Source organism: Citrus sinensis, chromosome 6 (assembly GCF_022201045.2).
Source record: "Citrus sinensis cultivar Valencia sweet orange chromosome 6, DVS_A1.0, whole genome shotgun sequence".
Classification (NCBI taxonomy): Eukaryota; Viridiplantae; Streptophyta; class Magnoliopsida; order Sapindales; family Rutaceae; genus Citrus; species Citrus sinensis.
The window spans coordinates 800,689-823,650 of record NC_068561.1 but is presented as its reverse complement, the minus strand read 5'-3'; the positions used below and the strand labels follow the sequence as shown (position 1 = coordinate 823,650).

Below are 22,962 nucleotides of genomic sequence, written 5' to 3'. Positions count from 1 at the left end.
AACCGGCCACCGGTACTCTCAGTCTCATTTTAATTGGTTACAAGAGGTAAATATTAAATGGTAACTATCATACAGCTCCCTCAATTTAGGTAAATATTAATATAATCAATCTAAAATTAGAAAACTATCAAAGACCCCCCTGAACTTAAAAAAAGAAAATACTGCTTTTTCTTTTAATTCATGAAAAAATAGTTAATATATTTAACTTATGTACTAATAAAAAATATAATTAAGTAAAATTAATAGACTAATATATTTAAACAACAAAAATAATTATTTTATTTTATTAATATTACGTTATAAATTCAATGATATTTTACTTTAAAAATGTAACTTATGTACTAATAAGAATAATATTTTAATATAATAAATGACAATAAATTATATATTAATTAAGAAATAAACTATATATCAATTAAACTATTTTTATATCTATATATATATATATATATATAAATATGGGACTTGAGGAGGTGATGTGGCATCACTATTTCTCATCTCATATTTGTATATTCTCTATTATCTAATAAATAGAGAAATTTTCTTTTAAATTTGGCTTTTCATCTTCTCATAATTAATTTGATTGTTATTACACAATAACAATTATGTAAAATTTTAATGAGGCATATTATTTGTAATGAACATCCAAGAGGGAGTGTTATAAATTTATTAAAATAAATGTAGACGTTTATAATATATATCTCTTAGTCTCCCCACTATCTTCCATTAGTAACTTTTAGCTTCCCTATAACTCCCATTATCTCACAAAAAATTATGATCCATAATTTTTCATTAATTTCATGGAGTGATTATGTAACTATAAAAGAAGAGCTCATTTTTTTGTTTTGTACACACACAATTGGAATGACTAAAATCACTTTATAATATATTCTCTCATTTTATTCTTTATCTTGCGTTGCTTCTTTATTTTTATTGCTGGCTAATAGCTTTTTTTTTTTTTTTATAAGGCTGTATCATCTTAAAAAAAATCAATTCATATTTTTTATCAGTTTCATCAAGTGTAAAGTAAGAAAAAAAGATAATACTAAATTCTTTTTTCAAACCTGCGTGAAGCGCGGTTCTATTTTCTAGTTACTTTATAAATGTAATGATGTTTTGCCTAAAAAACTATCAAAACAACTTTATCAACTTTTAATCACATTAAAATCCAAGTATCTAAACATATAATAAAAACAATTTATCCCTAAATATTTGGAAGAAATCAATCCCAATATCCCACAATACACATATAAGGACTTAAATCCCTCCCTACGAAAATGGTTGCAATGTTTATCCAACTATCGAATAATTATTATACCAAACATCATACTTACCCCTCAAATGTTGTCGTTGTTGTTATTATTAGTGGCTAATATTAATATGTTCTTTGTATACCCTTTAAAAAAATAATCATATATTAGACAAATATAAAGCATCTAATATTTGATATTTTTAAATAAAACTCACAAACAATCTCTTATGCAGATTAATTCATACAAAATTATGTCAAATTAATTACTTTATTTAATCTTTTTTGGTATAGTAATTTTTTTTTTTGCTAAACATTAATCAAATTCATAATGGTACATAATATGGATATTTACAAATTGAATGCAACTAATATTGAATAATGTTATATTAAATTATTTTTACAGTTATATACTTTAAGTATGACATTTATATTTCTAAATTAAGTCAAATTATTTGAGTAATACTACACTCACTAGATGATTCATGATTTGTATATTGAATAGTGTGCAATTATAAAAAAATTAGTTCTGTTTGGGGGAAAAACAGGAAAAATAGCAAAACGTCATGTGTTGACGATCGGAATAACTCCAATATAATCCAAGGTGCCCGGCACGATTCGAGGTACCCTGCACGATTTGAGGTGCCGTGCATGATTAGAGGTACCCGGCATGATTAGAAATACTCGATATAATTAGAGGTACCCCGCATAGATCGGGATACCCCATATAACTTGAGGTATCCAACAGATCTGATTCAGGAGAATCCTCTGAAAAAGTCTGCCATGGGAAATATTTCCATATCTTGAAGGATAATATTTGATTTTGTTAGAATTAACTATCAAAACGTCGTACTGAAAAGGGGGGACAGCTGCTTGCCACCTCTGCCAAAAGTGAAGGACATTGTCCCAAGGACAGTGGTCCTCAGCCGCCTACCCGACAGCCACTGCAGAGGTACCCTGGACCATTCTCCAGCGCGCGCCACGTTTCCAAAGGATGAGATACGTTGCGAACGCCTTCTTGATTACCAAGCATATACATAACGGCCCAAAAATCATAAAAAGGTAAAAAGACGTGAAAGGCCTAAAAACGGATAGCCAATAGCTAAAAAGGATACGCCATGTGGCAGCAGAGGTACTCTATATATAAAGGTGCTAGGTTTTATTCTCCGTCATGTTCTCATTCACTCATGAACACTCACACTCCACAAAATAAGCTTTCTTCAACCTTAAACCTTGATTTACAGAGGGCGGGCAAGCTCTCTTTTCCATTAAAAAAACTTGAGTTTGCTAACTTAAGCGTTGGAGTGTGAATGTCGGGGTACCCCGGCTTCACCTCTAACCTATATTTCACTGTTTTGCAGGCGTGAAGCTCGCTTCGAAAGACTTTTTCTGGGTTCAAACATTTCACCATTGTTACCACTTTCTTTTTCCCTTCTCACCTCCTTCGAATTTCAGAAACACCGCACACAACAAACCAGTGAGGTACCTCGTTTCCCCTAAAAATACAAATTCATTGTTCTAGATAAATTTATCTTTTTCTACCTTCAAAATCTGTCTAAAACAAGTTCAATCTTACATTTATATCTATGTTTTTTTAAATTAAGTTAATTTATATAACAACTAAAAATAATGAAATTATGTAAAAATATTAACAAGCTTAATTTTTATATCTATTTTTTTAAATTAAATTATATTTTATTTTTGGTGAAACAATAAGTAATTAGGTTTCATTTAGATGGGTAAAACTACCGCAAAGATAAAAAAACAATTTTTTTTAATACCGTGTACATTTACAATTTTTTAATTTTTTTCCCCAAATTTTGATTCAAAATATAAATACCTCTCATTCTTCCATTGTTAAAAACCCTAGCCGCTCAACTCAAAGATATCACCGGCCGCCATCGTAGACGCTCAACAAAAAGAAAAACAAGCGGCCGCCATGAGTTTTTACTCCTAAATTTTGTAAATCTTGCTCTTACCTTCTGTCTTTCTCATTATAGTCCCTAGATCCCTCATCTTTTCACCTTTGTTAATCTCCAAAAATCAATCAATAAAAAAGTTGGCATCTTTCGAACACTTACAGTTTGAGGTAAATGTGCAAGCTTTGAAATTGTATTCAAAATCTATGCTCAAGCATTTCGCATAAAAAATTTATAAATTTAGTTCCCTTTTCTTGAACTCGTCTTATTAGGGTTTAGATATTAACTATAATTATTTTTTTATGTATTTTGAATTATCAATTAGAATTTTCAATCCCATTTTTTTTTCTTGCATGTTTTATGGTTCCATTCTAAATAGATTGGCAAGGGAGAAAATTGATAGACGACCTGATGCAAACAATGCTTTTGGCTTCTCTCAAGTGGTTGGATCCAAGTCCAAGTGACGCTGATGAGTGATGAGTAGCCTAAGCTTGAGCTTACTGTCACCAATTCAAAGAAAAATTTGCTAAGAATATAATAAAGGTAATTTTATAGGTAATAATAAAGGTAACTTATTAACTAATATTATTAGGGTAATTTGGTCATGTTTTTATTTGATGAAATAGATTAACTATGCCTTTATTGAAAGAAATATAAAAATTATGGTCCAAATGTTTAGATAGTTGAAATTAAAGAAAAAATTGCATCTGAATTCTCAATAAAAATTTTATGTGATAATATATTTGTGTGTATATATGTGTATATAACTTGTGAAATTCAGTAATGAAATCCTATTAGATAGCATGAATTTCTTTAATTCTGAAGAATTCATAAAATTAAGGTCACATGTATTCTGCCACTTTTCATTGCAAATGCAAGAAAATGCAGGTATAATGCTGATTTCTACAATAATTTTATTTCTTTTTAATGTTTCATGCTATAAAAATTTAAAAAAAGGCTAAAAAAGACATTGATTTGAGTTTTTTTTTTCTCTGTTGTGATATTGTTATTCCTACCATTTACAATGCTTTGATAATTTGTAATCTAGTTATTTTTAAGTACCCCGAATAAAGTGTTTGGGAATTCTGACAAATCATAAGAATTGTGGGAACTACAATAAATAAACAAACAAATAAAAAATGAATGAGGTTTGTATTTTGAATGTATTTTACTTGTAAGAACAAATCTAAATCTTTTAGGTGCTTAATTTCTATTGCATTTTGTAAGTTTTTCATATTAGATGCTATTTTCATGATATATGTTGTTCATGCAATCATGGATCAGTAGTCCTGAAAAGTTTTGATCTTGTTAATTCTGGATGTATTCTCCTCTTTCAAAGCAACAAATGAATTTCTAGTTTCTTGAATTGCTGTGATGTTTTTATTTCTGTGCATGAATTTTGTGGTTTCTCAATCATTATATTACTATTATATATTATGCAAAGGTGATGATGGGAATTATGAGTTTGGGTTAGTCAACTTGCTCGTCAGCTGAGCACCACAATCCATTTATGTATGACAATAAGCTTCTTTTGGCAAATTATTCTTGAACAATAAATAGCTAAAGAGAAATTAGATTTTGAAGAGCTATTTTCTGAATTCTTTTATATTTGCTTAATTTTGGTAGTAACCTCTGTGTAGGTGTTTTGTTAGCTAATATAATGAAGGTAGTTTATTAACTGACATTGTTAGGGTAATTTGGACATGTTTTTACTTCTGAACAATTCTTAAAATTAAAATCTCATGTTATTTTTTTTTCATTTGTTTCCTAAACTGAATGATGCTGTAATACTGATTTCTATAGCGGTTTTATTTCATTCAATTGTTTCATGCTAGACAAATGAAAGAAAAAGCTAAAAATTATATTGATTTGAGTTTTCCCCCCTGCAATGGCATTGATATTACTAGCATTTTAAATGTTATGGTAATTAGTAATCTAGATATTTTATGTGCACTGGCTACTTGAACCAATTGTTTTGGGTATGCTGAAAAATTATAAAAATCATAAAAATTATGAAAACTACAATAAATATACAAGCAAATGGATAAATAAATAAGGTTTAGATTTTGAATGCAGTTTACTTACAAGAAAAAATCTATATGCTGATAAATTTTTGACAGTTATTTTTAAGTGCTTAATTTCTTTTCATTTTGTAAGTTGTTCATATTAGATGCTATTCGATGATTTATATTATTCATGCAATCAATTTGTTCTTGTTTATTGTAGATGCATTCTCCCTTTATCTTCCAAAGATACATTATCGTTAAATTAAAGTTGACATAAAAATATAGAACAAGTATGCTAGTCTGGGAATAATTTTATGTTTTAATATTGCTGTTAAAAATTTCTTTTAAAAAATATATTGTTGGAAATTAGTATATAGTTTTGTGCTTCGTTCGCGTTAGAGTTTTCTTTTTTTGTTGAAAATAAAATTTATTTGGTCCTACCCAAGAATTTAGGACTTGCGTTTGAAATTTTGAATATTATTTATTTTTCCTAGCCTTGTTTTCTATTATCATTTATTTATTATTATTGTTTTTATTATTATTTTTTTGTACACAGGGACCCTTGAAATATAGCAGCATTTGAACTCTAGTTTTTGGAAGCTGTAAATTGATCTAGTTCTGTATTGGTTTTATTTTCCCAAAGCTTGTAAAAAATTCTTGTAAACCTGTGTAGATGAATGAAAATTTTGATTTGGTTCATTTTTTTAGTGCGTTGGATAAATTAAACACACTTAATTCATAATCATAAATGTTATTACTGTGCTATTAGATTATAATGTCATATATTGGTTGTAATAAACATTGAAAAATTATTTTAATTAAGCCCTAAAAAATTGAAAAACTTATTTTGTAACTAAAAAATTGTATGTATATTTAAAAGAGAATGATAGTCAATTATAGAAAGAAAAAAGTGTTGTTAGCAAAATTACAATTACCTAAATGATAAATGAGCATCAATGCGAACAAAGGTCAAAATCTCAAGTATGGATGATTAAATTCATGACCACATTTTCTAAAGTTATTTCAAACTGAAAAAAGAAATTTCAACACTTCAAGTTCCATAGAATGAGTATGCTAGTCGAGGATTTTTTTTTATATTTTGAATATTGTTGTTAAAAATCATCAAAAAATATGCTATTAAATTAGAATATAGTTTTGTGTTATTTTATATTTAAGTTTCAATTTTTTTGCTCAAAACAATAGATATCTGATCCTGCCTAAGAATTTAGATCATACCTTTGAAATTTGAATATTTATGTTATTTTTTTACAGCCTTTTTTTCTAATTTCATTTGGTTTTTGTATTTTTTTATGCAGAGGCCCATGAAATCTAAATATCAAATTAGTAGCATTTGATTTAGCTTTTGGAAGCTGTGAATTGATTTAATTTTGTAATAGTTTTATTGATATTAATAGTTTTTAAAGAGTTATTTTCTCACAAGCTTCTAAAAAAATTTCTGAACAAAAGTAGTTTTAGGCTCGACTCTTTTTGTAATTTTAACTTTTCAATAAGCCTCACATTAGGTTACTAATGTAGCTAACTACTTAAGTGATCGAAGTTCTCATTCTTGTAATGAAAATCTTGATTTGAGTAATTTTTAAGTGCATAGGATAAAGTAGTAGGACATTATAATTCTATTTGCAAATAAATGCCAATAAATTTTTGAGTAAAAAAGACCATTTGAAAAAAATTAATTAATTAAACATGCAAAATCATATTACAAAATGTTCTTACTATAATGCTATATTTTCATCGTACCATATTGGCCATAACAAATTTCAGAAAATTATATTGAATAACTTATTTGATAAATCGAAAATTATACACATATTTAAAAATGAAAAGGAAAAATACTCATTATAAAAAAAATTGTTAAAAAATCTCATGATTGTAGTAATAGTTTAAAAAAATAATAGTGGTAATAATACAAGTATAATATAATAATATTTATAATTAATAACACAAATATTTTGTTGAAGTAATTGGAAATTAATAAAACTAATTTGAAAAGAAAATAGAGTGGTAAAAATTTAATTCGAATTCAAAATAATCTTAATTCTTGATTTATTTTGGTTTAAAGATAAATAAATATGGTTAATTGAGTGATAAAATGGGCTTAACATGTACAAAGATCAAAATTTAAGTATAAATAAATTCAAGTTCAAGAAATCTTATCAATTCAATTGATCCCTCAAAAACAAAAAGATAATTCAACACAAATAAATTAAGAAAATTTCAACTTTTGTAAGTTTAAACATTTTTTATAATTTATGCTGTCAAAACTTTTAAAAAATTAATTTTTATTTTTTGAAAAACACAGCAATTGCAAGCACCTTTACATCTACTTTTAATTCACTGTCAAATTTTTAAAAAATTAAAGAAATTATTTAAAGAGTAAAGAGAAAGCTGAAAATGAATGCATTAATTTACTTTATAACTAAAATATGTGTAAAGATTACATGCTCAAGTATATATATAATATATACACAGACAATCAAATTCAAGAGATTTGAAGTGAAGAAAATAGAAAAAAAAATGGACTTAGATTATAGACAAAATATTAGAAAAGTTAAGGGTTATAATAAAGCTTTTTCAGTACTATATAGTAAGTTGATATTTACTAAAATAGTAAGGGGTTCAACATAATTTACCTTATTAATATTATTGTTATGGGTGACGCTAAGTTACGTGCATGTAACTTGCGTCTCCCTCCCAGCTACAGTATCCATGGTGGGGCCGGATACTGTAGTTAGGAGGGAGACGTAAGTTACGTGCACGTAACTTAGGCCCTCCCTATTGTTATTGGTAATACAAGTACATTGACTATTTAACCCAATAATTGGAATATTGCCAAGTTAATGAGAAGGTTCAAACCAAAATTAGTAGAACAATAGTTGAAACAAATAGACCCATAACGGAGAAAGTATAACCGTAATTAGAGACTTAACTAACCAAAAATAAAATTATGAAAAATAAATTTGGTACCTAACTGGAATAATTGGAATCTTACCAAATTAATGGGAATATTCAACACAAAATTAGAGTAACAATTAGTTGAAGCACATGAACCAATAAGAGAGAAAGTGTAACGAAAATTAGGAGTTCATCCAACGGAAAATAAAAACTACTTGGAATATAACCCAAAATTTTGGCATTTAATGAATTTAGTAGGTATATCAAATGTAAAACCGGTGGAATAATAAGTTGAAACATATGAACCTGTAAATGAAAAAACTTAACCAAAATCAGGAACTAATATAATAAAAAAATAATTTGGGTATTTAACCCAAATAACCGGAATCTTACCAATTTAATTGGAATATTAAACTCAAAATCAGTGAAATAATAGTTGAAATATATAGACCTATAAGGGAGAAAGTATAACCAAAATTAAGAATTTTTCTAACCAAAAATAAAATTATGAAAAATAAATTTGGTACCTAACCGAAATAATTGGAATCTTACCAAATTAATGGGAATATTCAACACAAAATTAGAGTAACAATTAGTTGAAACACATGAACCAATAAGAGACAAAGTGTAACAAAAATTAGGAGCTCATCCAACGGAAAATGAAATTTACTTGGAATATAACCCAAAATTTTGGCATTTAATGAATTTAGTAGGTATATCAAATGTAAAACCGGTGGAATAATAAATTGAAACATATGAACCTGTAAATGAAAAAACTTAATCAAAATCAGGAACTAATCTATCAAAAAAATAATTTGGGTATTTAACCCAAATAATCGGAATCTTACCAATTTAATTAGAATATTAAACGCAAAACCAGTGGAATAATAGTTGAAACATATAAACGAAAAAGGGAGAAAGAATAATCAAATTTGGGAACTTCTTCAACGAGAAACGAATCTACTTGAAATTTAACCCAAAATATTAGTATTTAACGAATTTAATAGGAATATTAAACACAAAACTAGTGGATTAGAAAGTAGAAACAAATGAACCTATTAGTGAAAAAATTTAACCAAAATTAGGGACATGTAAAATTAACTTGAAATATTTACCTAATATATTGATATTTGACTAAAAGTGTTGGGACATGATTATTTTACCTTTTTTTAACTTTCATTTAGGTTAAAAATATTTTTCTCACTCAAATATTTTTTAAGTTAAGTGTTTATAAATTTCCGTAATTTTTTCATTTTATTTTATTTTTTTTGCATTAAAAATGATTTTTTTTTAAAATTATTGAAAGAACAACCGGTAAAATTCAAGTGGAAAAAGTAGGCTGTATGTCATACAGCTCTGTACTATATGAAAACTCTTAATTTGAGAACAACGTCGGCTGAGAGAGCCCAATTTAAAAGAGTTTGGGCTGGAGCGAGCCTCTAACACCCCTCAATCATATATATATACAGTCTTCTCATCCCATCCTTCACATAAATAATTTTATGGATGATAAATTTTTTAAGTGTTGTTATCCCTATTCTTCAATTTTTTTCTCTGTATAAACCTCAATAATAATAACTTATCAAGAATGAATATAATTAATCTATAAAAAGAGAAATTTTTTATTTTAATTTTTTATAAATTAACTAAATAGATGATAGTTATAGATTAAAAAAATAAAGAAAATAGACTAATGATAAATCTAAATAGTTTACTTGTCTGTTTGGTACGACTAATATAAAGGTCATAAATGCTTATTTAATCTTAAAAGTTCATTTAATTTTTTTTTATTGTTGTTTGGTTGTTTTTGGGTGGAGTTTTTAAAAATTAAATAAGTTATTTTGTTGCTACTAAGAAAAAGCTCAAAATTTGAGTTTTTGAGTGTAGAGATTGAAAAGCTTATTTAAAATGTTAAAATATTTATTTAAAATATCATTTACTTATTAACAATCTTATCTCATTCATTTTATAACATAATTTTAAAAAATTTGTCTATAAAAATAATTTTACAAATTTTAATAGAAATTCTCATTGACAACCAAATAAATAAATTTTTTTATTTATTGAAAACTCTATTAACAAAATCTCTATTTAAAAAAATTATATCAAACGGAACCTACTCTTTATAGCAACAAGAAGAAAAATAAGGGTACCCATGCAAGCAAAAGAGACGAAAGAGAGAGAAAATATGGTGGGGTACATTAGATGGTTATGGTTATATTGGATCTGATCTATAATAGAGCATGAATCTCAACTATACGCGTAAAATAATAAATAATAAAAAACTTATTATAACTTTGATCGTGTAGTTATGAAGAAGTGCCTTAAAGCGGTTCTAACATAACTTTGCTCATTAGACGTATCTTTTGTTTGTGAATGTAATTTCAAAAAAAAGGGATTTTATCACTACATTGAGAGGGGTGTTAAAAGCATCACGCTAAATTTAGTGGCCAACCCTTTCGGCACCTCTTCTGATTTCTCATAAAACCCCTTCTTCTTTTTTTTTTTTTAATTAAAATTACTTGTATAACTCAAGATAAATTAATTCATTTCTTATTTTGAACGAAAAAGTTTAAATAAATTATTTTTTAACAAATCTTTTACACTCACCTGATTTCAAATTTTATACTTTTACGTTTTAAATTTAATTTAAAAAATAATTTTTTTAAAAAAATTATAAGAGTTGAGATTTACAATCACTCACATACTTTATGATGGGCAGGGACAAAATTTCTACTAAAATAATTGTTTTCTATACTTTTTAAATTTAATGATTTTCGTTATCTTTTTGCCCTTTATAGTTCATAAAAGAATAATTGTTTTGAAGCTGTGGCTTAACTAAAACCATTATCAAACAAATTGCATTTGAATTTGCCCGTGGAAAAAAAAAAAATTGTTTTATGTGCGGGTTTATAATACATTTTTTTTTATATTAAAATTACTTTTTCTTTTTTCACAAAACCCATTCACTTTCCCAAGACTTCAAATTCCGCGGTCTGCCGCTGCCTGCATAAATTTCTCAAAATTTAAATTCGGAAAATGGTCTTTACCGTTTCTGAAATTAAAAACCCCTCTTCCCAAAATGCTTATTCAAAATCCTACTTCCCTTTCCCTTCGAAAATCACCCAATTTCTCTGAACATCAGAATAGCGGGACCTCAAGTTCACTTTTTTACGGCTGCCCTTTTCACCGCAGTCCCTCCCAGGTTCTAATCTTCAGGTTCTAATCTTCATCTTAAATTCGATGCGAATTTTTGTTTTTTTAGAACTTTTTTTTTTTTGGCATTACTTTCATTGTTTTTTGGCATTGCAATTGAGTTGAAATGAAGGGAGCGACATTTTCAATCATTAGGGTTTTGACTCCTTGATGATTGTAGTAATGTATGTAGATATGTTTGCTTTGTTGATCCGGTATAGCTGTTTTTTTCAGAATGTGAAATAATTTGAGTTAATTGGAAACTCTTAGGCAACGTGATTTGTCTTGGTGCTTGTCTCGCAATAAATTAGATAGCTGATTGGAATATTGATTTGTTTTATTTTTCATAGTTGATGTTGATGGCTTGCATTTGAAATTAAATGTCTGTTAACTTTTGCTTTCTGCCGCGGTTTAGGGTGGCAATAATGTGATTTGATTATGTCATTGTGGATTGTTGGATCTGTTATCACTTAGTAGACATCTTTAGAGTTCTTAAGCATCAGTTGTTGGTATATATTCTTTGTTCGAAATGCGTTCAAGTGCAAATGAACAATCAACTGAAGTTGGTTGTGTCACTGAACAAGAGACAAGCCCTGGTATTAGTAAAAGTCCAGCGAGACCTGAGGATGAGGAGGAAGAAGAGGAAGAGGATGAGGAGGAAGATGTAGATTTTAATCCCTTTCTGAAGGGGACTCCTTCACCGGAAGCTTCTTCAAGCTTGAGCTCTGAAATTGTTGGAGATTGTGAGCATGATGAGGAGGAAATCACGACACAAGCTACAGTTTCTCCTAATGGAGCATGTCATGAAGGAAAAAGATGTCATAAAGATTTTGCTAGAAAAAATAAGAAGAGAAAATCGCTTTTGATCTGTCAACCAGAAGAAAAAACTATTCAAGAAAAGGAGAATGGATCTACAAGTAGTGGAATTGATGTTAATGATTGTATGGTGGGAGATTTGAGTAATGCGATACATTCACGGAAGCCCATACTGGATTTAGATGATGAGGATGCCATCTGTAGGCGCACGAGGGCACGATATTCACTTGCAAGTTTCACACTTGATGAACTCGAGGCATTTCTTCAGGAAACTGATGATGATGATGATCTTCAAAATGTTGACGACGAAGAAGAGTACAGAAAATTCCTTGCTGCTGTATTACAGGGTGGAGATGGTGATGATCAGTCAACTCAAGAGAATGAAAATGTTGATGATGAAGATGAGGATAATGATGCTGATTTTGAGATAGAGCTTGAAGAGATGCTTGAGAGTGACTATGATGAAGGCACTGCTGATAAAACCCAGAAAGAAGAGTTTGTGAGAGCTATACGACGGCCGGAGACTAGGCAGAATAGACGCCAAAAGGCCTCTGCACAGTACAAAAAGAAGCTTTTGGAACAGTCAAAGAGGCCATTGCGCCCCCTCTTACCAGTCTTGCCTAACGTACCCCAAATTGCACCTTTCTCTACTTTTGATGGGGAAACTTTGATGCCTGAGACTTCTCCAAGCTGTCCATCTTTAACAACACAAGATGCTTTAATAAATGGATTCTCTCCGCATCAAATTGGCCAGTTGTATTGTTTAATACATGAGCATGTACAACTTCTTATTCAAGTATTTTCTCTTTGTATTCTTGATACTTCTCGGCAGAATATTGCCCACCAAGTTCAGGGATTGATTTTTGAGATGCTTCACAAGCGTGATGAAACAAGAGCATTCAGAAATGAGCCATATCCTGAAATTTACTTCCATCCTCCTTATATTTGTTCATCTGTACCAGATGTACGCCCCCAATTTGGCTTTGATCAAGGTACCTTCGGATCATCTTCTTCATTTGATGCACCAGGAGTCAGCTCACCTCCAGATATTGAGATGTCTGCTTTTCAAAACATTTCTACTTCTAAAGGAAGCTGTGGACATGTTTCGAATTGCCAGGCGGGTTCTGTCTCCGTGAAGGGCTCTTCCTGGGTACCTTCAGTAAGTGGTTTGGTTCTATCAGTTCTGGATGTGGCTCCACTTAATTTAGTCGGAAAATATGTTGATGATGTTTATACTGGTAAGTCATGTAGAAGTTGTTAGTTTTCTTTGTTTCTTTTCAATCATTTGCTTGATAATAGCTTGTTTTGACATTTGTCACCACTGATTCTTCATTTTTTTGACAGCTGTCCAAGAACATCGACAGCGTTGTCTGGCATCTGGTTCTGATATTTGCTTTCAAAGAGAACCTCTGTTCCCTTTTCCTTCTTTTGCATCATTGATTGAGGCTAATAGTGAAGTTTATAAAGGAAGAACTCTCCCTAGTGCTAATACTATAACATCTTCTCCCAGTCGACAACCACCAAAAAGGTCACTTGCAGCTGCACTTGTTGAAAGTACCAAAAAGCAATCAGTTGCTTTAGTCACTAAGGAAATTTCGAAGTTAGCACGGAGATTTTTTCCCCTTTTTAATCCATCATTATTTCCACATAAGCCACCTCCTCCATCTGTTGCAAATAGAGTGCTTTTTACTGATGCAGAGGACGAGTGAGTTTTATGTTTTCTTGCTCTTTCCCCGGTTGACTGACTTGGTGCTTCATTAAATGGGTGGCTTTCATATTCTTTATTACTTACGGTAGCAATTTTGTTGACATGCTGAATTTTTTATATATGTCCTTTTGATACCATATGCCATGAAGTTTGAATGTTGCAGTTAAAGTATGATATTATACATTAGCACTTGAAATACCACATCAAAAATGAAAAACAAAAGATTTCTGTTGGAAATCTACCTGGGTTCCAAATCAGGATTTTCGTGTGTGGCTAATATAATAAATGTGGTTTATGAGACTAAAGGTCTGGAGAATGGTGAAAATTTACTGTACGTTCAAGAAAATATCATGTTAATCCCTGTCTGAAGTTTGCAAGACTAGACAGGTCATTAGAATTACAGGATCTGAATTCTAAACTTTCATTTCTTTGGCTGTGTTAAACTCCCTGGGCTCTCTCACTCCCCTTTGTATTAGAAATAAAGAAAAACATGTCACCTCTGTTCTCCAAGTTTTTTTTTTTTTTATGGATAATCTAAAGAAGTAAGTATTTTTGTGGCAGTCTGAGTAAGTAGATGGTCTTTTGTTGATATGCTTAGTTTACTTGCTACCCTCATTTTATGACATTCTCTTCTTATGAAATTGCCAAAATGTGCAAGATCATATACAACATACTTCAGCAGACTTAGTAGAAGTTCATAGTTGGTTCCTGCTGTTGTGTTTTGTTAGTTTCCTAGATGATGGCATTGTCCTTAGTTTGTTATTCATCTCATGATTTTTACCTCACTATAAGCTTTGTTGAATATGTACCTGTTTTCATATTGGGATCCAGATTGTTGGCACTGGGGATGATGGAGTATAATACTGACTGGAAGGCAATCCAGCAACGGTTTCTTCCTTGCAAATCGAAGCATCAGGTGATTATACTGTGCTTTGTATCACGAAAACTATATTTCCTGCTGATTGTTGCTTGAACTAAACCGTGAACATGGCCATTTCATTGGCATGTTGCAATTTCCTCTAATTATAAAGGAACAACATGTTGTTGAAAGACTAGGCAAGTGAAGCCCTTCACTCTTTTCTTCTCTCCCTTCGAACTGCTTTACTCTTGGAACCCTTTCAGTTTTGCTTGGCCTTGATGTTGCGCCTGAGTTTTTTTCAACAATGATAGCATTTACCCAATTAAGGGGCACTCAATTTCGCACTTTTTCAGTACTCTGTTATCTTATGAGTAGAGGAAATTCACACTTATGGTATACTAAATGTTGCTAGGGATAAATTACTGGAACCGTCCTTGGGTTTGATTTGATTAAACTCAAAAGTTTTCTGACATTTAGCACTGACCTGCCATAAAAGTTAACTGGTTTTATTGACTGTTAAATCTTGTATCAGCCTACAAAAACACCCGTAAGCATCATAAGCATCTAAGAATGCATAATCACGATGAACAAGGATATCAGAAAGCTACCTACAGGATGAAGAAACTAAGCCTTGGCAAGGAACAAAAGTGAAAACCCACCAAAAATCAAAGAAATAAACTAAATTGGTCCAGAAAATCAAAAAACAGAAAAACTTACCAGCACACAAACAAGGAATAGTGCATAATATGATTCCATTAAAGCCACATTATTTGATGTTGAAGGCTTGTTTACAGTACAGTAATCTATGTCTGTATTGATGTGCTTGTTGGGAAGTAGTTGGACTTTTCTGAATCCTCAAGACTTACCGTATCACTTTTCGCATAGTCCCAAAGAACTGCTTTAATCACCCCATCACTCTGCAAAACAACCCAACCCCTTTGTATCATCTGCTTATAAAGAAAAGTTCCCTTTTCTCCTCTCACATGGGTTCCCATAATTGTCAGCATGAAGTGGTTGTTCATGGGCTTTAACCCAATTGAGATTGGCATGTAGTGGGAATATTGGGATCGCGGAGGAAGATGGATCGTTGATTTGGAAGTTGACGTATTGAAGAAATTACCTCGCAACTCATATTTTTATGTAGAACTGTTTTAGCCTATAGGTAAATCAGACTGAATGCCTGTTAAGACAAGGCAGATATTAAAGTTACCCTTGTTGAGCAATTGCTTATCGATCTGACGGTGAAATCCTTTCAGTAGTTCTCCTTTTGATATACTGGTTTGGATAAATTTAAATAGCTTTTGCTTTGTTAATAAACTATGAGTGAAATAGAATGGTCTAGTTGATTTGGGCCTATGAGTACAAAATTACATAGTGAGCTTGTAAATTTTCTCTGATATTCTGATTTTTCTCTCTTTTCTCTCTGTGTAATGTGTTTTGATTGAGGTACAATTTCTTGGGCTTAAAGTAAAGTGATTTTGTTAAGCTTTCTATCTTAATGCAAAGTGTTATTGTGAGCAATATTAGTTTTATGTTGCGTTATATGGTCAGTTACTGCTGTATTTTTTGTGTGGCTATAATTGGAGTATGATTTATGCAGCTTTTTGATGTATCCTGGTGATTATGACTTGCATTTTGTAGATTTAAACTTTTTCTGTCATTATGTGAAGGTAGAATTCCTGGTGATGTGAAATATGTTGTATTCATAATGTCACATTGATGAGTATGTGATAACTGCCTATTTTAACTGATGCACCCTTTATCTGTTTCAGATTTTTGTTAGGCAGAAAAATCGCTGCTCATCCAAAGCACCAGAAAATCCCATTAAGGTATATAAACAATCTCCTGTACTAAAAAAATTTCTTCGTCTTATCGTTGTTCCTTCTAATATCATACCATTACAATTAGTTATTCTCTGTTCTCTCTCTCTCTCTCTCTCTCTCTCTCTCTTTGTGTGTGTATTTCTTTTGATGCATTTCAAATGACATCAAACTTATCATAATTGTTGGAATATTTCACAAATTAAACTATTAGATCATAATGCCAAAATTTGATCATCAGTATCATAATCTATTGGACTTGAACTAGCCTGATTGGATTCGCTTCCTTATCTACACCAATAATTATCTAACTGTTAGTGTGATTTTTCTGGAAATACCAATACTATGTTCACACTATATATATTGCAAGTGATGACTTGTCTATGGGATTGCTGTGGTTGTGAATTGTACCTTGTACTGAACCTGGATTTTTGTATAATATGGGCTGTAAATACTGAAAATTTTATAATATTTTGATTACTCAATGCAGGCAGTTCGGAGGATGAAAACCTCTCCGCTGACTGCAAAAGAGATAGAATGTATTCAGGAGGTGATTTCATTTGCTCTTTCTTCAAAATCTATTTATTTGGTTCCTTTTTGGATAAGCTGACTGTCATCATTGATTCTTAATGTAACCTTAATTAATCCAGGGACTGAAGGTTTTTAAACTTGATTGGATGTCAGTATGGAAATTTGTTGTCCCACATAGGGATCCAAGCTTGTTACGCCGGCAATGGCGCATTGCCCTTGGAACTCAGAAATGTTATAAGCAAGATGCAAATAAAAAGGAGAAGCGGCGGTTGTATGAATTAAAAAGAAGGTGCAAAACTGCTGATCTGGCTAATTGGCATCTGGATTCTGATAAAGAGGTTTATTTAACTTCTGAAAGCCTTTTGATCTTGCATCTTCCCAGATACTAATATGTTTACGTTGATCTTATACATTGATCTTATGAGTTTTATATATCAAACATTCTGTTATTTACAATATGTGTGGCTTGTATTAGGAAAAGAAATTCACTCACTTGAATCTTATATCAATTAATTCTGCCATTTGGGATCTGAAGTAGCTGGCCTCTCCCAACTCTGTTAGAGCTTGATCTAAGTTCATCATGTTTTAATGATGGTTTATCTTTTTAAGGACGACAGTGATGATAAGTGGATTAAGGCAGTCAGTTTAGAAATTGTATTTTTGCATTCAGAAATAATAATCATTATGAAATTTCGCAATATGGGGCAATTTGTGGATTTAGTGTACTGAAGTATAAATACTTGGTCAATTAGGATGAGAACACGTTGTCTCTGTATAAATGGAATCACCTCTTCGGCGTCTACTACAGCAGTAAAAGGTTTCGTCGATCCACCAAAAGTTCGGCTTGAGCATGGAATTGTCTCAAAAGCCATATAATATGCTTGGCTAATTGGTAAATTGTTGAGGTTTATTCTCATATATTATCATGAACTTAGTTACTGCTTTTGTTGACCTCAGGTTGAAAATGCTGGTGGAGTTATTAATGGAGCTGATGGTTACATAGAAAATACACAGGAAGGCTATGTCCATGAGGGATTTTTAGCGGATTGGAGACCAGGTGTTTACAATCAAGGTTCTTCTGGGAATCCTTGTATAAATCTTGGAGATAAACACCCTTCTTGTGGCATATTGTTGAGAGAGGGTACTCACATTGGGGAAGAACCAAATAATTTTGTGTCTGACGGAGCTCATCCACCTACTAATAACATGCATGAGCATCCTTATGCATTAAACCGTTCTCAGGACCTGTATCCTTCACATTTGACTCATGTTAGACATGATGTGTTGAATTCAATGCAGCCAAACCATCCAGTTCCAAATATGGCATCAAAAACATCCAAATCTCAAGTTTGTTTGCCACCATATCGGGCTCGTAGAAGCAACAATGCACACTTGGTGAAATTAGCACCTGACTTGCCTCCTGTGAATCTTCCTCCATCTGTTCGTGTAATCCCACAGTCAGCTTTCAAAAGCGTCCAACGTGGATCATCTGTGAAGGTTTCTGCTGCTGAAAGCAATGCTGGTCATTCGGGAAGTCAACATTTGGTAACGGCAGGAAGAGATAAAAGGAATACAGTGACAGAAAATGTCGCAAATTCTCACCTAGAAGAATCACATGTTCAGGAAGAAAGAGGCACACAGCCTGATCTTCAGATGCATCCTTTACTGTTCCAGGCCCCTGAAGATGGACATCTGCCATATTATCCATTGAACTGTAGTGCTAGTACTTCTAGTTCTTTCAGTTTCTTTTCAGGGAATCAACCTCAATTAAATTTGAGTCTGTTTCATAATCCACGCCAACTTAGCCATGCTCTCAGTTGTTTTAACAAATCTTTGAAGACTAAGGAATCCACCTCAGGATCATGTGTCATTGACTTTCATCCACTTCTGAAAAGAACCGAGGTTGCAAATAATAACTTAGTGACCACACCCTCAAATGCACGCATATCTGTTGGTTCAGAAAGAAAATCTGACCAACATAAAAATCCTTTTGATGCTTTGCAGAGTAAGACTTCTGTCAGCAATGGTCCATTTGCCGCCAATTCTGTACCTTCTAGCATAAATGAGAAGTCTAATGAACTGGATTTGGAGATCCATCTAAGTTCTTCTTCAGCAAAGGAGAGAGCTTTAGGAAACAGGGAAATGGCTCCACACAATCTGATGCAATCAATGACTGTTGCAAATTCTGGAGATAAAACCGTAACTCAGAACAATGACAATTTACATTATCAGTATGGTGAAAATTACAGCCAGGTTGCTTCAAATGGTCATTTCTCCGTACAGACCACTGGCAACATTGATGATATTGGTGATCATTCCCATCCTGAGATTGTGATGGAACAGGAAGAGTTAAGTGACTCAGATGAAGAAATCGAAGAACATGTAGAGTTTGAGTGTGAGGAAATGACTGATTCTGAAGGAGAGGAGGGTTCAGGCTGCGAACAAATTACTGAAATGCAAGAAAAGGTGGCTCTGCTTTTTCTTTATAACAATTTATTGAAAACTCTTCGTGTCAATTACCTATTTGTTAGAATTTAGAACATCATTGGCATTTATACCTCAAAAAACTATTAACCTTCTATGTTAATAGTATTGGTTTAGCCATCTGAATTTTTCTACCATTCTTCTCTTTCTACCTCCTTTTCACTTTATTTAAACCATAGATATGATCAGTTGTGCACAACCCTTTTCTCTTTCCCCCTGGGAGGAAAGTTCTTTCAGTTTTAACCGCCTTCTTCAGCTAAGTTATGATTACTAATGAGCTTAGAAAAGTGTTCATGGATCTGTGAACCAAACCATGTTGACTTTCATTGTTCAATTGTAATAAACTATATATTGAATATGTTGCATGTTTTAGTTTTGCATCCAAGACATTGTCATTTTGGGGGAAATTCCTTTTGAATTTGTATTGAGCACTAAACACATCATTTCTCTCTTATTATCAACTCTTCTATTAATCTGTGGCTTCTTCAATTAAATTCTTCAGCACACTATGAGCTATTCCGACAGATTTTTATGTCATCTTGTTTTGGGCCGATGGGGTCTACTGTTCTACTTTTCCATGTCTTTTGACTTCTCAATATGTACCATTAATCTTGGCCTAGCAGAGAAGCTTACATTTTGCAAATTTGAGTTAAATGTTCTGTACTTGTTTCTGCATTGCAGTCCTAATTTTTTATTTGTTACTTGCTGATAGGAGGTCCCCAGTCTTATGACAGAAAAGGCAACAGATGGAGATAGTGATGATCAACAACATGAATTAAGGAGCTCGCATGGTCTGTGCAGTGCTCCAGCTTCCAGAAAGGGCAGCTCTCCTTTCTTAAAGCTTGGTCTGACAAATCTGGGAAAGGATACTGCAAGTAGTTCATGGTTAAGTTTAAACTCATCTGCACCTGGTAATCCTATTTGCACAAAATCTAAGAATTCAGAGGATTCAATCAGTGGAGGCCCTGCCGCTAAAATTATGGCTTCTCGTCCCATCAGATCTTGCAAGAAGGTATCTCCTAGCTCAAAAAAGGTTGCGACACAGATGCATGCCACAGATATGACAGAACAGCTCAGCCTGAGTTCTCTTGCTGTCCAGACAGTGAGGAAAAAGCGGGGTTGCCGAACTAATACAGGTTTGAATATCAGAACAACTGACAATAAAGATTGATTTAGGTCAGTTAAAGCTGTGTGATTACAGTTATCACCTTTTAGTTGACAAATGAGTCATTGGTGCCAAAGTGATTGTCTTACATTAATTTTCTATCGAACTAACATGACATTGGGATCTTTCGGATTCATATACCTGCTGACTGGTTTAGAGGGGAGGAAGGTCTTCGTTTCTTCTCTCTCTATTGTGAATATGGTTTTTGACTTTTTGCGCAACGGCACTAGTAAAAGTGTCAAAAGTAAAGTTCATGTACAGAACTTTGCTTGTAAATTCTGCATTAGTCCCATTTCTTGGGGCCCTGAAATGGATTCATCTTTAAAATTCTTCTGCCATTTAAGATCAATAGCTGAACCTTTTTTCACTTTAGTTTGATGTTTTTAATTCGTTTGCCTTCAAAGTTTTATGGAATAGATAGAGATCATTATTATAAATGTATATGTTGATAGTATAAAATGTAATGATAAGTGTTTTCACTGATTTTTAATTAGGATTCGATTCAAACAAATTGGGTTGTTGTCACCAGATCCAACACAAATCTTATTTAAATAAGCAAAAATTATATTTGAGGGAAGCTTGTGCTAAGCTTGAGTTTAGGTGTGTTTTTATCATGTTTGGGAAAGGTGGTATGATTGAGGTACATTAGGAGGTGAACTAAAGTGATTTGTATGGAGAGTTGAGGTGGTCATATGAGGAATAATATGGAAAGCTTAGGACTTGTTTGAAATTGAGGTGTTGTAGCTTTTAAGTGGAAATTGTTGTGAAAAAAAAAAAAACTATAACTATGAAACAAAAGTTAACAATTTGTAGTAAATATAAATTTTAAATAATAATTTTGATAAAATTATTAAAGATATAATAAATTTTTCATTATATAAGTAAAAAACCATATCAATATAGCTTCTAAATTACAGCAACTAACATTTATCAAACATTTTAATATTGTAATTTTTAAGCAATAGTTGCTCAACTTCAATCTCAAATGTACCTTTAGTGGAGTTTATATGAGTTAATTTGGGGAGTTGATAGAGGGAGTTGATGTGAGCTTAGGAGATAGCTCATGTGGTCTTGTAAAATACTTTGCATAATTAGGGTAATTTAGATAAGCTCATACGTGAAACATAATATCAACTTCAAATTAAAAATATAATAAAATAAAAATAAGTATAAAAAACACATAATGTTTACGTGGTTCAATTTTCAGCTTACATTCATGGGAGCCAATCATCACCAAACCATTATATAAATAAGACATTACATGAGATTTTATATTATCAAAGATAAATTATATGAGCTAAATAGTTAAATAGAGATGTTTAGTGTTGATAAAGATAAATAAGTTGAATAAGGATAAGGAGAGTGATAATATAGTGGAGAAGATGATGAAGGTAGAGATTAGAAAAGGCTTTCGAAAAATGGAGAAGTAGTTGATTGTCTAAAAGATTGGGGGGGGGGGGGGGAAAACAACCCCAAATATGAGTGAATAAGTTATAAGACATTTACATAGTATAGACTAATGGTAAACAAAGTGCATAAAATTTAAAGTTAAATATTATACTCAGGTCAAAATGAGAGGATATTTTTAGCGCTATATGTCATATTTAGGGAAAAAAAGTTTAAAATATTTCTTTTGTACTACCTTTATTTTTTAAAATATTTTAAAGTCTTCAACCTTGGGCATTGATTCCTGAAACACATCCAATAAAAGTCTTTAAAATAGGATATTTCTATTGCTCCAAGCACATTTTACCCTCGTAATTGTTTACGTGCCCTTCATTTATTAGTCTAAAAATTTCCTTCCAAATTTATCTCCAAACAATAAGTATACATATGAACTGTTATTGTAATACGCATACAGTCAATTTGTTACTGCATAAACGTTGCAAATAGGGTACTTTGTAATATATATACATGGCTTACACAAGAACAAGTGTATAATGTAGGGCTAGTTTAGAATTGCGGTTGCTAATTAAATAAGCTGCTTCTGTTGTGTGGATGAAATAAGCTGCTGATTAAGAAAGTAACTTGGTGTTTGGTAAACTGTACTGTTATGATTGCTATGTAAGTTTAAAAAATAGTGTACATTAAAAGTATTGTTTTATTATGTAATGACCAAAATAGATATAATTTTAAATTACCTTTTATTTTTTAGAGTATGTTTAATAATGTTTGGACATCTTTTTTCTTTTTAAAATACATAAATTACATAAAGTGAAAAAAAATTCAATTATATAAAATCTAATGAACTTCATAATCTATTACATAAAATATGATAAAAATTCATATCAATACTA

The 22,962-nt window shown here is 31.4% G+C and overlaps 1 protein-coding gene across 2 annotated transcripts; it reads left to right on the top strand.

The window, feature by feature from the left end:
* Nucleotides 1-10,946: 10,946 nt before the first annotated feature.
* Nucleotides 10,947-21,008, top strand: LOC102624036 (uncharacterized). 2 transcript variants are annotated; one of them, XM_006480288.4, is made up of 9 exons: nucleotides 10,947-11,292; nucleotides 11,698-13,336; nucleotides 13,443-13,803; nucleotides 14,638-14,722; nucleotides 16,438-16,494; nucleotides 16,976-17,035; nucleotides 17,136-17,354; nucleotides 17,974-19,482; nucleotides 20,213-21,008. In XM_006480288.4, the coding sequence occupies exons 2-9, from the start codon at nucleotides 11,812-11,814 to the stop codon at nucleotides 20,669-20,671; spliced, it is 4,275 nt and encodes a 1,424-aa protein (XP_006480351.1). In that variant the 5' UTR covers nucleotides 10,947-11,292; nucleotides 11,698-11,811; the 3' UTR covers nucleotides 20,672-21,008. The 2 variants fall into 2 exon arrangements, with proteins under 2 accessions (XP_006480351.1, XP_006480350.1); XM_006480287.4 differs by having other exon boundaries at nucleotides 11,158-11,306.
* The last annotated feature ends 1,954 nt before the right edge of the window (nucleotides 21,009-22,962 follow it).